General features: G+C 35.5%; 1 protein-coding gene across 1 annotated transcript; it reads left to right on the top strand.

Annotated features, from left to right (window-relative positions):
* Window positions 1-2388: 2388 nt before the first annotated feature.
* Window positions 2389-15703, top strand: LOC138348874 (uncharacterized). The gene is made up of 4 exons (XM_069298466.1): window positions 2389-2560; window positions 4387-4461; window positions 4552-5313; window positions 15402-15703. Exons 1-4 carry the CDS (start codon window positions 2389-2391, stop codon window positions 15701-15703), a joined length of 1311 nt encoding a protein of 436 aa, XP_069154567.1.
* Window positions 15704-17115: the final 1412 nt, after the last annotated feature.

The following is a 17115-nucleotide window of genomic DNA, read 5'->3' on the forward strand; positions in this document are numbered from 1 at the left end:
TGTAGTTGATTTTATATTATTATTCAATATATATTGGTTTCTATTTTGAGTTGGCCGATGATACCTACTTAATACGTGTTCCTTGTACTGACCCCTACTTGTATTTTCTTTTTTATTATTTTGACGAGTGCAACAAGTGTACCATCAACGTCGACTCGCCCTCAGCTCTAGCGATTCTCAAACAAATCAGAGTTCAAGGTGAGCTATTATTTCTAGCTCGTGCTGGATTCTCTCTTTCATGTCTTGATGTGTTTGAATTTAAACATTAGAAGTTTATTTAATTGGTTATGTTAATTAGTTTTGGATCTTCCGCATTATTTTTGTTATTCATAGTTTATCTATTGTTAAATGTTGGGGTTTAGATTGGTTGGTTCGCTCACCTAGGAGGTTAAGTGTAGGTGCCACTCACGACTCGTTTTGGGTCGTGAAAAATATGGTATCAGAGCGTTACTTGGATCAAAATTGTATCTAGGTAATACAAATTGGTGTCTGACCTTCTCACTCTATTTCACAGATAGTTAGAACTAGAGCAACAGCTGTGCCAACACAAACAACAGCAACACAGGGTGCGTTTGAGCCAACCATTGGGGCTGTAACTCGAGGAGGAGAAGCAACAGGAGGTCGTGGTAGACGTCGCAGGAGGACACCCACTAGAGGCAGAGGACAATCACCTGGTCCAGCTAGGAATAGAGCGGTGACTCCTACACCGATTGATGAGGTAGTGCGAGAGGGTGAAGAAGGGGAAAATGAGAAGATTCAGGATAAGGAAGTACAACCCCAGCCTACCCCAGAGATGATAAATAAGGTTCTTACTTATCTTAGCGGGATATCTTATCAGGGCCAGACACCTACAATGTTTACTGCACCAGCACCTCAGGTTCAGGGGTTACAACATCCAGCTTCTATGGCTCCCCGCATGGATGCATTATTGGAAGTAGGCACATTTCTTCAATTGACTACAGTGTCTATAATTACAAGTAATCAACATGAAGTTTTCATTAAGTTCTTAAAGTTGAAACCTCCACTTTTCAAGGGTGCTGAATCTGACGATTCCTATGATTTTCTTGTTGAATAATTCTGTGTTGTGTTGGTGACCTATTAGTTTCAGGGGAAAGCCAAAATTTTATGGCGGTCGTATTTTGAGTGTCAACCAGCACAGGCACCTCCTATGACTTGAGCATCATTTTCTAGCTTAATTATGGAGAAGTATATACCCCGGACTTTGTGGGATATGAGGAGAGATGAGTTCTTGAGCCTAGATCAAGGGAGGATGTCTGTTGCTGCTTATGAGGCAAAGTTTCGTGCACTATCAAGGTATGCCACTAAGCTTTGCCTCAATCCACAAGAGCAAATTCGCCGCTTTCTGAAAGTATTGAGGTCAGAGTTGCAGATTCCAGCCTTACAGGTAGCTGCTGCACCAAAATCCTTGCAGGAAGTGGTTGATTTTGTGATAGGGGTAGAGGGGTGAGGCTAGATGACTTCACCACAGCTTCGACATTTATGAAGTTTCATAAGGGAGGTGAGTTTAGTGATTCTTACTCCAGTGGGTAGAGTTCAGGAGGTTATCTAGCCCATCCTATTAAGTCTTCATTACAGGCTTCAGTTGGGGGTCCGTCGCAGACTAGTAAGCATTTTTCTATGTTTGGAGGTTATCTCTAGACATTTTCAGTTTTACAAAGACCTATACTTTAATGTAGGAATTGTTATGGATGTGGAGAGGCTGGACATATTAGGAAATATTGTCCAAAATAGAGTTACAGATCCCCAGTAGTTAGAGGTAGAGGTGGTCATAGTAGAGGTCGCCATTTTGGACGACGTGGTGACCAGGGTAATGATAATCACCAGTTCACTATGGGTGGCGGGCAAGTTGGAACTACTGCAGCGCAGCTTGGTAGGGGCAATGGACAGGCAAATGATAAGGCCCATTATTATGCTTTCCCTGGGAGGTCTAATGTAGAGACATCTGATGTTCTTAGCATAGGTACTCTTTTGGTCTGTGATTGCATGGATTCTGTATTGTTTGATGCTGGATCCACAATTTCATATGTATGTTCCTCATTTTCTACTAGTCTTGATTTATATTGTGATTTGCTTGACATTCCTATTCGTGTATCTACTCCTGTGGATGAGTTTGTGATAGTTTAGAAGGCTTATAGGTCTTTCTTTGTGACTTTTGTGGGGAGCAATACTTATGTAGATTTGATTATTATAGAGATGGTTGATTTTGATGTAATTCTAGGTATGACTTGGCTTTCTTCGAATTTTGCAATCTTAGATTGTAATGCTTAAACTGTGACACTGGCCAAGCCTGGAACAGATCCGCTACTGTGGGAGGGTGACTATATTTCCACTCCAGTTCGTATTATCTCTTTACTTCATTCTAAGAGGATGGTGAGTAAGGGTTGTTCAGCTTTCTTGGCACATCTCAGGGATGATACTTCCAAAGTACCTTCGGTTGAGTCTATTTCGATTGTCCGTGAGTTTTGGGATGTGCTTCCTGCAGACCTTCCCGGTATGACACCGGATAGGGATATTGATTTTTGTATTGATCTGGAGCCGGGTAATCGCCTCATTTCCATTCCCCCTTATTGAATGGCTTCAGCTGAAATAAGGGAGTTAAAGGCCCAACATCAGGAATTATTGGGTGAAGGTTTTATTAGAACGAGTGCCTCCACTTGGGGTTCTCCTATCGTATTATGTGAAGAAGAAATATGGAATTTTTCGGATGTGCATAGACTATAGATAGTTAAATAAGGTAACTGTTAAGAACAAGTGTCTCATTACTCGCATTGATGATTTGTTCGATCAATTACAAGGTGCTTGTGTGTTTTCTAAATTTGATTTGAGATCCGGTTATCATAAATTGAAAATACGGGCAACAAATGTGCCAAAGACTGCTTTACGAACTAGGTATGGGCATTATGAATTCTTAGTAATGTCTTTTGGGCTTACAAATGCCCCTGCCTCTTTCATGAGCCTGATGAATGGGATTTTTAAGCCTTATCTTGACCTCATTGTTATTGTATTTATTTATGATATACTGTTATTCTCAAAGAGCAGGGAATAAGATGATGAGCATTTGAAAATTTTATTGGAGCTGTTAAGGGAGAAAAAGCTTTATGCCAAATTCTCCAAGTGTGAGTTTTGGCTAGATTCAGTGTCCTTCTTGGGGCACGTGGTTTCTAAGGATGGAGTGATGGTGGATCCTTCTAAGATTTAATCAGTGAAGAGTTTGGTAAGACCTACTAATGTTTCAGAGTTAAGTAGCTTTGTTGGTTTAGATATCTACTACCGTCAATTCGTCAAAGGATTTTCTTCTATTGCTTCCCAGTTGACAAATTTGACTTAGCAGAATATTCCATTTGTATGGTCAGACGAATGTAAAGAAAGCTTCCATAAACTCAACAACTTGTTAACTTCTGCACCAATTCTTACCATGCAGATGGAAGGTAAGAATTTTATTGTTTATTTTTATGCATCTTATTCTTGTTTGTGTGGAGTGCTAATGTAGGACATGAATATAATTGCTTATGCTTCGAGGCAATTGAATGTGCATGAACGTAACTATCTTATCCATGATTTGGAGTTGGCCACAATTGTATCTGCATTAAGAAAATGGAGACATTAACTATATGGGGTCAAGTTTGAAGTTTATAAAGATCATTGTAGTTTACAATATGTCTTTACTCAGAAAGATTTAAATTTGAGGCAGAGGAGTTGGATGGAACTATTGAAAGTCTATCATATTACTATTTTGTATCACCCAGGAAAAGCTAATGTTGTGGCAGATGCTTTAAGTAGAAAAGCAGGGAGCATGGGTAGTTTAGCCCACTTACAGGTTTCTAGACGCCCATTGGCTAGAGAGGTTCTGATTCTCGCTAATGACTTTGTGAGGCTAGAAGTTCTGGAGAAAGCAGGATTTTTGGCATGTGTGGAGGGAAATTTTTTTTTTTTGACAAGATAAAGGGAAATAAGTTTGCTGATGAGAAGCTGAGCCGAATTCGAGATATGGAATTGCGAGGAGAGGCTAAAGAGGCAGTAATTGATTAAGAATGACTCTTGAGGATTAAGGGAAGAGTATGTGTGCCCCGTGTAGATGATTTGATTCACATTATTTTTATAGAGGCTCATAGTTCGAGGTATTCTATACACATTGTTGAATTTGTTGCCCAATGCCCGTATTGTCAGCATGTAAAGTTTGAACATCAGAGGACTGGAGGTAAACTTCATTGAATGCCCATTCCTAAATGGTAGTGGGAAAGATTTGCAATGGATTTCGTAGTTGGTGTTCCAAAGACTATGGATAAGTTTGATTCTATTTGGGTAATTGTTTATAGGTTAACTAAGTCTGGTACCTCATTCTGGTTAAGATGACTTACAATGCAGAGAAGTTAGCCAAACTCTATGTCTTTGAGATTGTTCTATTGAATGGAGTTCCACTTTCCATCATATCAGATAGAGGTACACAATTTAATTCTAGGTTTTGGAGGACATTACATGTTAAATTAGGTACTTGACTTGATCTTAGTACTGCATTTCACCCTCAGATAGATGGTCAGTCTGACAGAACGATTCAGGTTTTAGAGGATATGCTTCGTGCATGTGTGATAGAATTTGCTAACCATTGGGATAAATTTTTACCCTTAGCCGAGTTTTTGTGCAACAATATTTATCATTCGAGTATTGATATGGCCCAATTTGAAGTATTGTATGGGAGGAGATGTAGGTTTCCCATTGGTTGGTTTGATGCATTTGAGGTGAGACCTTGGGGTACTAATCTTTTGAGGGAATCATTAGAGAAAGTGAAATTCGTTCAAGAGAATCTTTTGGTAGCTCAGAGCAGGCTGAAGGAGTCTGCAAATCGGAAGGTTAGGGAATTGGAATTTATGGAGGGTGAGTATGTCTTGATGAAGGTTTCACCCACAAAAGGCGTGATGCGGTTTGGTAAGCGAGGTAAGATTAGTAAGAGATATATTGGTCCATTTGAAGTTTTGAAGCGCATGGGAGAGGTGGCTTATGAATTGGCCTTGCCTTCAGGGTTGTCAGGAGTACACCCGGTATTTCATTTGTCTATGCTAAAGAAATACCATGGAGATGGAAACTACATTATTCATTGGTATTCAGTTCTACTTGATGATAATCTTTCTTATGATGAGGAGCTTATAGACATTCTAGATAGAGAGGTTCGCAAGTTGAGATCAAAGGAGATTGCATATATCAAGGTTCAATGGAAGAATCGTCCAGTTGTAGATTCCATTTTGGAGAGTCAGACTGATATGCATGAAAGATACCCACACCTTTTCACAAATTTAGGTACCTTTCCTTGCCCTCACCTTTCTTTTTTGAACGTTCGAGGACAAACAATGGGTAAATTTGTATCTAGTGTAACGACCCATTTTGGTCAGTTTGAGTGTAAAGCCTTATGTTTCATAAAATATTTTTTTCGATGGATTCTAATTGGATTTTTGACTATTCATAATTATAATTATGAAATTAGCGGGGTAGTTTTAATAATTTATTTAGTTGGTGGTTAAATAAGATAACTTTAAAATTAATAGTGGATATATTTTAGCATATTTAAAATTAATTATATAATAAGTAGGGTTAATATTATTGGATTATGCTAAAACCGCTCACAACTCTTATTATTTAATTCTTGGCGTCGTCGACGGGACAATCAAAAAAGGCTAGAGGTAAAAAACTTCGTCTAGCATTATATTTTATTGGTTAAAATTTGGTGGTTGAGGGGTATTGATTCTTGTTAGTATTAGTAAATTATAATGAAAAAAAAGACATATATTTTATTAATATTATAACATTATAGTTGGTTAATGTATAATAATGACTGGATCAAGATATTTCTATGATATGTTAATTGAAAAACAAGTGTCAATCAATTATAGAGTTTTACAGTGTGATAATGGCAAAAAAGAATATATATCTTTATATATGTAATGTAAGAGATGTTTAGTTATTAGAAGTGTTGCTGAACAAATAAAAACTTTCATGATTAGTAAATTGTATTAATATGAAGTATGATTAATAATTTGCCAATTATGTGCAGATGGATGAAAAATTTAGATATTTTGTATAATTATAAAATTGAGTTAGACGTGTTGCAACTGTTGTTCGAAAGCAGTGGCTTGATCTGGAATTTTACTACGCATTATCCTATTATAAATTTTATTTAGTATATAAATATACGTAATTAAATATAATGTGTATCGAATTATTTAAATTTCATTAAAGTGATGTTAATTAGGGGAATTAAGATCTACCCTTAGATTTGAACTTTAGGAAATTGATTAAATAATTATGTGATTTTTAGGGTCTAGATTAAACATATAAATAAATTAAGTGTTTATAGAATTGATAACTTACAAGTTATGCATATATACTTGATAGATTGGAGAGATTTGGAGGCGTTAAGGAAAGGAAAGACATTGGAGAAATAGTTTGCTTGACTTCGGTTCTTCGGTGGAGGTAGGTATGGTTTATTTCTATGTGATAGATAAAATATAAATAGTGATTTATTATGTATTGAGTGATATTATAAAGTCTCTTATGTACTTGATTGTGTGGTTTGTGGTTGGCCTAAAATTATGAGATTGTTCAATTTCTAATCTTGAACCCTCTCTATTAAAATCACGTCTTGAATAATGAAGGCTTTATGAAATAAATAATGAGATAATTGGATTGGAGTGTCATGTTCCGACACAATATATGAGATCAGAGTGTCACGTTTCGACACAATAACATTAAAGGAAAGGACTCTTGAAGTAACTAAATATACTTAATCTAAAAGAACCTATTTCCAAATGAGTATGGTGTGCAGACATGAGTCCTCATAGGTGTGCTTGATGTTGTGATTGAGGTGTACCTATTATGGTGTTGCTCTCAATGGTTCATGTGTTTGTCACTTGCCCCCTATTAAGTATGGTAGTTTATTTTATATTATTATTCAATATATATTGGTTTATATTTTGAGTTGGCTGATAATACCTATTCAAAACGTGTTCCTTGTATCGACCCCTACATGTATTTTCTTCTTTCTAATTTTGTGGAGTGCAGCAAGTGTACCATCAACTTCTACTCGCCCTCAGCTCTAGCCAGTCGCCTGCACATCAGAGTTCAGGGTGAGCTATTATTTCTAGCTCGTGCTGGATTCTCTCATTATCGTCTTGATGTCTTTGAATTTCGGACATGGACCATCTTTTTTTCTATTAGACCTAGTATTTATCCATGGGGTGCTCCAGTTTTATTTGTGAAGAACAAGGATGGGTCCTAAAGAATGTGCATTGATTACTGCCAACTCAATAGAGTCAAAATCTAAAACAAGTGTCCTCTCCCTTGGATTAAATACTTGTTCGATCAACTTCAAGAGCTCAGTTACTTTTCTAAGATATACTTCACATTAGGGTATCATAAACTTAGTGTGAGATGTGAATATATACGAAAGACGACATTTCGGACTAGATATGGTCAAAATGAGTTCTTAGTAATGTCCATTGGTCTCAACAATGCCCCGATGAAATTTATGGATCTTATGAATAGGGTGTTTCAATATTAACTAGATTCTTTTGTCATTGTCTTCATTGAAGACACCTTGGTATATTTGAAAAATAAGAGTGATCACATGAACCATTTGAGGGTGGTGTTACAAGTACTTTAAGAACATCAATTGTTTCCCAAGTATAGAAAATGTAAGTTTTGGTTGTGGTTGCTGACATTTCTTGTTCATATCTAGTGAGGGATTTGAGGTTGATCGAAGAAAAATAGAGGTAGTGAAAAATTGGCCTAGAACATTTACTCCAACAAACATTAGAAGTCTCTTGCGTTTAGCGAGTTATTAACAGATGTTTGTTGATCTTTTATCGTCCATTGATCTACCCTATCTACTTGACCCAAAATTGTAAGAAGTTTGAATGGTCAAAGGCATGTGTGAGAACTTTTCAAATGTTTAAAAATAGGCTCACTTACGCTCCAGTGTTGACTTTAACGGAGGGTACAAAAGGTTTCATGGTATATTGTGATGCATCCCAAGAGATTTATGGTGTGTTCTTAGGAAACATGGGAAGATTATAGACTATGATTCAAGGAAACTTAAGGTGCATGAGAGAAACTATCCAACACATGACCCTGAGTTAGCGGCCATGGTATTTGCCTTGAAAATATAGAGACATTACTTGTATGGTGTCCATTTTGATCTGTATACCGACCATAAGAGTATCCAATATGTTTTTACCCAAAAGGAGTTGAATCACTTTCAAATAGGGTGGTAATAATTTTTGAATGATTATGACATGAATATCCTCCATCACCCCGGTAAGGCCAATGTGGTTGTTAATGCTCTGAGTCGTATGACTATGGGTAGTGTGTCTCACATAGATGAAGCCATGAAAGACCTAGTGAAGGATGTTCATAAGTTTTCTAGGTTGGGTGTGAGATTTGAAGATTCTCTTAATGTTGGACATATGGTCCATCATAACTCTGCGTAATTATTGGTAGTTGAGGTGAATTCCAAACGACACCTTGATAAATCATTGATGGAGCTGAAAGAATTGGCTCTTGGCAAGCTTAATGAGGCATTCTCCTTAAGGGGATTGGGTTTTGAGGTACCAAGGAAGATTATGTGTTCCCAAGGTACATGAGTTGAGAATCGGATCCTTGAGAAAGCCCATGGGTTCCACTATTCCATTCATCCGGGTTCGATAAAAATATACCATGACCTTAGGGAAGTATTTTTATGGCAGTGTTTGAAGAAGGACATAGCGCAGTTTGTCACTAAATGTCCAATTTCAAACAAGGGAAAGTCGAACATTGAAAGTGGGGTGGCTTACTACAAGAAATCGAAGTTCCTACTTGCAAATTGGAAGATATAAATATGGATCTTGTAGTCGGCTTACCTTGGACTTGAAGGAAATATGACTTTATAAGGGTTGTTGTGGATAGGTTGACCAAGTCCTCTCACTTTGAAGATGGTATGGATCTCACATTCTTCCAAGTAGGGTAGGTCGTCATTTATTGAGGGTTATGCCACTACCTAGCTTATTTAGTGTGCTTTTTCGTTAAACACTTTTATGGTTCTTCCTTTCCATTCAGCATGAAACATAGTATATCTCATGTGAGGTATTTTTAGTTTATGTATGGCTTATGCCCAATTACTTTCAATCTTATTAGATGGTTATGAGATGCGACAACAAATATGACTATTATCTCTATGTTATGCTTTATATACTTATGTGCAATAAAAGTAGAAGACTAAATAAACTTCCTTTACAAAAGGTCTATGTATAAATCGGTTTGTAAATGTTATGTGTATGTAGAGTTCAATGTAAATTTCCAAGAAGAATTAATGAAAATTTTTTAAATTTTCTGGTAAATTTGTCATATGAATGTAAAGATGTAAGCTAAGAGGCTAGTCTTAGTCCTAAAAAAGGACGACGACACTGGTTAAATCTAGGTGGTAAATCCAGATATGACAGAGTATATGATGGTTATATTGATGATGTTATATTAATGTATATGATGACAAAAAAGATGTTAAGGGTGATTCTTATGTGCTTCAAAGCATGATATGATATATGTAATACGGCAAAGTATGTTGTGCCTTGTTTTGGTAGACTTGTGTCCCTTACTTGATACATGTACGAATGATATGTGAACGTAAGATGTTTAGAGTAGGTAAGCATAGTGCACCATTTTCTTGTATGAACGAATGATATGTGAGACCTTCAATGAAGTTAAGAAGGTCATGTACATGGAACCTTAAACTAGTGGTAACGATATGAATCTTGAGGTTGAGAGTCGTAATGGTATCCTTATTGTATGAGTGATGGACTTTATGTTTGTTGGATTGAATGCCATCATATAATCCTTAAAAAATTCATTAAGTTATTCCATTTGCCATTGAAAGGTAGGTCTAATGTACCTCTTTTGAAGGGTGAATGTGATTGGGTTATGAACTAGATATGGAACTTCTTCATGTGATCCTTTCATGTGAACTACTCTATGGGAACAAAGGCTAGTGCCGAGTAAGTATGTTGTGGGAAATAGATCTACTTCATACAGAGACTGGAGTAAAATTTATCTCTACTTGAATGAGACTTGAGTACATAAAAGCCCCTTCATATTCCATAACCATCTGCCTACATGGGATGTGTCCTAGTTCTACCATCATCAAGTAGAACACCCTCAGCGGAGTAGGTTATAAATCTTGATTCCATATTTAGTATCATGGTCTATAAAGGTCATTGCCTCTTCTAATAATATAGGATACCTACATTTATTGGAGAAGTTCTATGAGGATTTGGTGGTGGTATGGGACGCTATCTAGACATTACACACTAGGCTTTGAAGGTGTTAGTGAGAGTCCCTATGTCTTCTTCGAGACCATTACTTGAATGTCCTTTATGTGATGAATTTCTATTTAATGAACTAACGAATGTAATGACTTAAGTTACGGTAGTATGTTAAATGAATGAGTATTTATCTAGAGTAATTTAGGTTTTTCTAGTTAAGTGTGAAGGGGGAATAGGAATGGTCACTTTGTATCTTACCTATATAAGTCTTAAGAATTACTCTATCTAAACAAGTTGGTTGATAATGTATACATGATCTAACCCGTAGTAGTTTTAAGGATTATTTAGGTAATCTTTAAGAGGTCAATCATGGATGTTATCTTCTTGATCTAATTAAGTTAATATTTTGATAACCTTTGGGAGGAGAGAGTAATATTATGTATGTTGTTCAATTAAGGTGAGAATGATTCTATCTTATATAGTATAAAGTAACTCTCAAGTGTGTGTGAAAGGGATTGTATGGGAGGTCTCTTCACAACTCACTCAAGTGAAACTTAAATCCCCTTTTTTAGGAGGATCTCATTTTTATGTGCTTGGTGTGTATCTCATCATAGGTGGTCTTAAGGATCATTTAAATGTTCCTTGAGAGGGTGTATGGGAGGTTTAACTTTGTCTTACTTAAGTGAATCTTAGGATTTATTTTTGTGACAAGATTACATGGTAGAGAATGTTCTATGTGAAGTTTATATATTTCACTATAACATGAAAAATAATTACTGTAACGCTAAGGTAGTTCACTGTAAAATTGGCTAAGCCTACTTTAATATTTCGTAAAATGTAAATAATTGCATAAGAGATTTGTTATGTGTTTCTAATGTGTTAAATGTTGTTCTGATTCTTATATTATGATATTTACATAAAAATATTCATGTTTCTAATAAATGTCCGTTATCATGATATTATGCATTAGCCATACTTATTACAGTTGTTTGTACTAATTCCATACATTGTGTTACTTAGAAGCTGTAGGTTAAATGTTAGAAGGATCGGGAAGGAATGATAGGATTCTATCTATCGTTCAAGAGAAGTTGTAACACTACCTCACTTGAATCAAGTGAGGACATCCCCCAACTTTACTTGAAAGAGTCCTAGATTCCAAGCTTTGCTTCCAAACGCCTTTTACCTTTTACCTTAAACCTACAACTTTAGAGATAGATAAAATGCATGGAATCAGTACAATGCATGTACTAAGTATGGCATATAGCTTGAAATCATGAGAAACTGACATTTATGTGAAATTTGGTCTTTTTTATCATTACTTCATATTCTCAGCATAAAAACACATTTAAACACAAAACGTCACAATTAGAACATATTATAAATCATATTAAATTTGTATCAAAATTATAGAATGCTTACAGTAACTTCAATCTTAGTTAACCTGTAATTCACATTAACAATATAGCATCAATTTTAAATATCAAAAAACATAAACATGAGATTATACTACCCAAGGTGATTCTAATGGTCATTCGAGTAAGTTATGAAACGACCACCAATACAATCCCTTCACACACCTAAGAGATCCTTTAGGATACCTAAGATAAGATCATGTGACATCATTAATAAACTCCCCTATCTAGAGTAATGCTTAAGATTTCCTTAGGTAAGACATGAAGAGACGATTCCTATGCTCCCTCCAAACCTTAACAAGGCAATGCTTAAAGTTGCTGCAGACTAATACTTTTTCATTAACATACTTTTTAACATAAGCCTTCAGCTACATTAGTTAATATAAGAGACATTAAACACTTAAATAAATTCAAATAATTGTCGTGAAGAATACCTAGTTACTCGATCACTAGAAATTTTCAAAACCTAATCGTGCAATCTCTAGATAGCGTCCGATACCACTACCAAAACTTCATAGAAATTTCCTGCTACTAGTAGGTATCCCATATGATAAGAATAGGAAATAACCTACATATACCACACTATATATGCCATAAATCCAGAGTCATGCGCCTACTCCGATGGAGATTTTTTCTACTTTCCCATCGTATAACTATGACACATCCCATATAGCCACATGTTTGAACAATATCAAGGGTTTGATTGTTATCTAATGTATTCGTAGTTAGAGAAACTTCCCAATCATACTCTCTAGGTGCTAGCCTTTTTTATGATAGAGTATTTCAATAAAGGTGAATATGAAGAAGTTCCATATCTAGTTCACAACTGAATCACATTACACCTTAACAAAGAGGGTCCACTAAGGCTACCTACAATGTTCAAGAGGATAGCTCATTGACTTTAATAAGGATGATTTCATGTCTTTCCATCCAACCAACCTCGAGTCCAGCATTTACACAAGAAGGATTCCATTATGACTTTCAGTTTGAAGGATATCATAACCGCACATCTAGGATGAAGGTTTCACATAAAGGACTTTCTTAATTATGTTCAAGGCCACATGTCAATCACACATACAAGACTAAGAAGCTCTAACATACTAAGTAAAGAACTCATATTCACATTCTACATGTATCAAGTAACGGATACAAGTCTATCAAAACAAGACAGACACAAACTCCACTATACCACATATAACATATCATTCAAGAAAAACATATGGACAACCAAGTCATGTATAGGTCACCCTAATAACTACTATAACATCATCAATATAAAACATAACAAGTCTCTTATAATTCAACAATAAGCATTATACTCAATCATAAGGTAAATCATATCATAACTTCACTATAGCCTACAAGAGACACATATAATCAACTAGGACAATTTATGCTTTTACTCTACATATACATATAATTCATCAAGACCTTCACAATGATTACATAGACAAACAGTACATGATAATAAAATAGTCCATAAATTAATGCCAACGAGGCCACATATTCACAATTCATAAAGTAATGCCAACAAGTCCACAAAACTGAAAAGTATAGCACATAAGCACCCCCACAATAATTGGACCATACAAAAAATCATTATCATCTAAGACCTATACTACAAAATATAGAAAAAATTAGATCAACATTCCATTAATCCAATCTCTCAACTCCAACTCCATAGCCAATTCAACCAACATAATATACAAAGGCTCTTACCAATAGTCATAGTTACCAACTCATTTCAATATTCACAATAGAAAATGAATCAAATATAATGAAATATTAATTTATCAATTTAGGGTAGCCTACTTACAATTATACCATGATTCTTTCATGATTCAATATCCCTATTCAAACTACCAAAAAATTCAATACCATTAAGACATCATCAAAACACCCATAAAGTAGTTAAAACTAGGGTTTCATAGAGTAATTAGGTTAAAACTTCAAGTTAACATCAATTCAATCAATATACAATGATTCAATTTTTCATATGCAATAACCTATGCATAGATATAAAAATAGGACAATTTCACCTTTTCAAAGACTTCGCAAATAACTTTGAAGTTTGGATCCTTGAAGAAAAGAGATTCAAGGATGAAGATCATATATAAATTTATCTTATACAAAGAGTTTTATGAAGATGTTATGGATAATCACCAATGAATATTCAATCCAAGATCTATCTTGAGTATTGGCTCCAATGGAGTTCTAGAGAGTTTCTTTAGGGATTTGGGTTTTGATTTTAGAATAATTAATTCATCTAGATTTTTAAGACTTATAAACATACTTAAAAAAACCTAAAATTACCCTAGGAAACCGTAAAACTAATTTTCGTAAGACTAGATAAAAAAAGCAAAATACCTTTTTATTTGGCCAAGACAATTGAAGAATTGCAGCAGGTGCCATCAATGGTTACAAGGCTACGCCCTGTAGCCCAACCAACGGACCCTCTTGTTGGTCCGTGGTTTTGGTATGAGGCTTGCATTGGTAAGGTCAATTTCCCACGCCTATGTCCTTATCAATGCCCTCCACCTACTGGGCGTGGACCAGCATACTGGGCATCGATTACCTCCATAGGTGTGGCTGCTTTAGGCAATTTTGGCAATCAAGAGGTGTCCTTCTCAAGGAAACCTTGGTTTTTCTTGAGAATGTTTTTCCTGGCAGTTTCCAACTTCAATATGTTTATACAAATTTTAAGGACACTGAATCCAAACATAATTTTAACTATATTAAAGAGTTAAAAAAAATAAATACAAAAGTTTTAGGACCTACTTTTACCTGAATCATTTTATAGATGGTACAACGTGAACAGTTTCCCCAAGGCGGACAATAACCACAAGGTGTTAAAATTCCTCAAGGTGAGAAAGTCTCTATAGTTTGTCAATGCGATGAGGTTCCGGTGGTTCCCCCATACATGAGTAATAGAATATTATAGGTGATCTCCTTACCCTAGCCCGAGCCATGACTAATCATGTGAATAGAGAAATTAGGCCTAGGGTTAATTCTATTGTGAGTACTATGACCTCTATATTAAGGGGATTTGTTAGAGTGAATCATACTATATTCCTTGGAACTAAGGTGTGAGAGGATGCCAAACCTTCTTGCATGAAGTGTAAAAGATAGTTCCTACTATGGGAGTGACCTATAGGGAGAGAGCGGAATAATCTTTGTCCCAATTGATGAATGTTACTCAATTGTTTTCACCCAAAGGAAATAAAATAGTTCGGTTGATTCGAGTCCCATAGAGTGGGAAGAGATTAAAGGAGCATTCTTAGAAATATACTTTCTTATTAGATAAGGGGGGTTAAGGTTGAGGAGTTGATAAACCTTAGGTTATGTAATATGAATTTTGAAGAGTATTCCTTGAAGTTTATACTATTATCTAAATGTTTTCCATTATTGGTATCGAAAACTAGGGATGAGATAAGTATGATCTTTACCATTGTTTCCGATATAGTGAATGAAGCATGTCGTACGACTATGCTCCATGGTGACATGACTCTATATAGGCTTATGGTGTATTCTCAATATTTCGAAGAGTATATGCTTGGCAAGAGAAGTAGAGATTCTAATAGGGGATGAACCGCTGTGAAACATCAATATATGTTTAAGAAGAGGAATCCAAATAAAGACGTTTCTAGTGCCCCTATGACTTACTTTGAGAGAGATGGTGGTTCTTAAGGTTTTAAGCCTACTCGTGCTACTATGGGGAAGAAGCACTTTTGGAAGTGTCTAGGCGGTACTGATTTTTGCTTTTGTTGTGGTACGTATGATCGCAAGGTGAGATATTGTCCTACTATTGCGGCTAGGGGAACAGATAAAGATAAAGTTCCTCGTAATGCATCCGATGTTGGTGCAAAAAAGAAGAATCATTTGCATGTTCTCGAAGCTAAAGGAGCAAATTCGAATAATGATGCCGCTAAGTTAATGTTTTTTCTATTTACTTTTGATGGGTTCCTTATACGTGGGGAGTACGATGAATAGTGTTGTAGTGGATTTTGTCTCTTCTCTTATATTTTATTTAATCTTGAGAGTTAGAATGTTGTTTGTAAAATGTTGCATTTGGCTCAGGAATCGTAAGTGAAAGTGAGAAGTTCATTTATATATTTAGATTGTGCATTTCACAACGTTATGTGCATAAGGTAAAATGAGGATATATGATTGTCTCTCATATAGTCATGTCATTATAATAAATTCCTCAAAAGTTGAATCATTCAACTACTGAGCATGGTTGTTGTAGAATATTTGAAAATTTTGCTAAATTTTGCATTTATGAAAATTTGTTATCATGTGCTTCTAAATGATATATATGAGCATGAAAATATGTACATAACAAAGTTTCTCATATATGATATGAAAAACAAGAGTCTTATTGCATGATGAGATATAGATGTTGTTCCTACTTTCTTTTTGTGTTTTGAGTCTCTTTATTATTTTGAGTTGATGTTCCTCCTATGCATGTGTATTGTATATTGTTTTGTATGTATATTAGCTTGTAGTATTGAATCCTTACTCTTGAAAGTGTTAAAAGTGTAGCAAGTGTCAATTGAGGACGAACGTTGTCCATGTGGCCAAGAATGTAACGATCCTAAAAGCAAACTAGGTTAAACTAGAGACTAATATGTGTTTAATGAGGTTTTAAGGTCTTCAAATTGTTAATTATAGTGTGTAAGAAATGTTGTAATGTTTGAGAGATCATTGAAGACAATCGTCCAAGAACATTCATGGCGTTTGAAAGATAGCCTTGAGACGTGCTTGTGTGTTGTAGTGTGCCTTTGTATATTTTATGCATTCCTTTGAGTCCAAATTAATATGAGAGGTTCCTAAAATCTAGATGAGTGGGTTTAGGGTTAAAAATCTAGGTTAGACTCCCAAGGACTATCCTAAGGGTTCTTAAGGAGGACCTAAACCATGACACGAAACTGCAAAAAATAGTCCTAAACCATTCTGCAAATCGACGGAGCGTTGCCCTGTCTATCCCTCCTCAATTAGGACCTTTGGTACACACTACATGGTGGGAGATCAAGAACCCAAAGAGCCGTCTCTAAGAAAAAAATTGATTACCGACCCATTGTCTAGTTTAAGGGTAGCTGATGAGCTCGTCATTTGAAACCTGTAGATTTTATGCATGTGTTTTGAAGGTCTTTTGGGGTATTTTAAGTTACTCGCTAAGTCTAGAACCTAGATTGTGACACTTCGGTGGTTCATCACTTAGTCTAGTGCCTCACATATTGAACTAAGTCTTAAAAAGATGTTTCCAAGACTAAATTAATGTAATAAGACTAATTAGGATGCATTAGAAAAAATAATGTGAAGAAACATCCACTACATCATGTGAAATTGTGTAAACTAGTGTATTGCCATTATGGTTTTAAAGAGGTGCCTAAAGGGTTGAT

This window comes from Solanum lycopersicum, chromosome 5 (genome assembly GCF_036512215.1).
Source record: "Solanum lycopersicum chromosome 5, SLM_r2.1".
Lineage (NCBI taxonomy): Eukaryota > Viridiplantae > Streptophyta > Magnoliopsida > Solanales > Solanaceae > Solanum > Solanum lycopersicum.

What these genes read in the sequence shown, in the direction of transcription:
- LOC138348874 (XM_069298466.1), top strand. Translation starts at nt 2,389, where the DNA reads ATGGTGAGTAAGGGTTGTTCAGCTTTCTTGGCACATCTCAGGGATGAT. An exon ending in TTGTATTGATCTGGAGCCGG is followed by an intron (nt 2,561 to 4,386) that starts GTAATCGCCTCA and finishes CTTACAATGCAG; the next exon opens with AGAAGTTAGCCAAACTCTAT. An exon ending in ACACCTTTTCACAAATTTAG is followed by an intron (nt 5,314 to 15,401) that starts GTACCTTTCCTT and finishes GTGGTTCTTAAG; the next exon opens with GTTTTAAGCCTACTCGTGCT.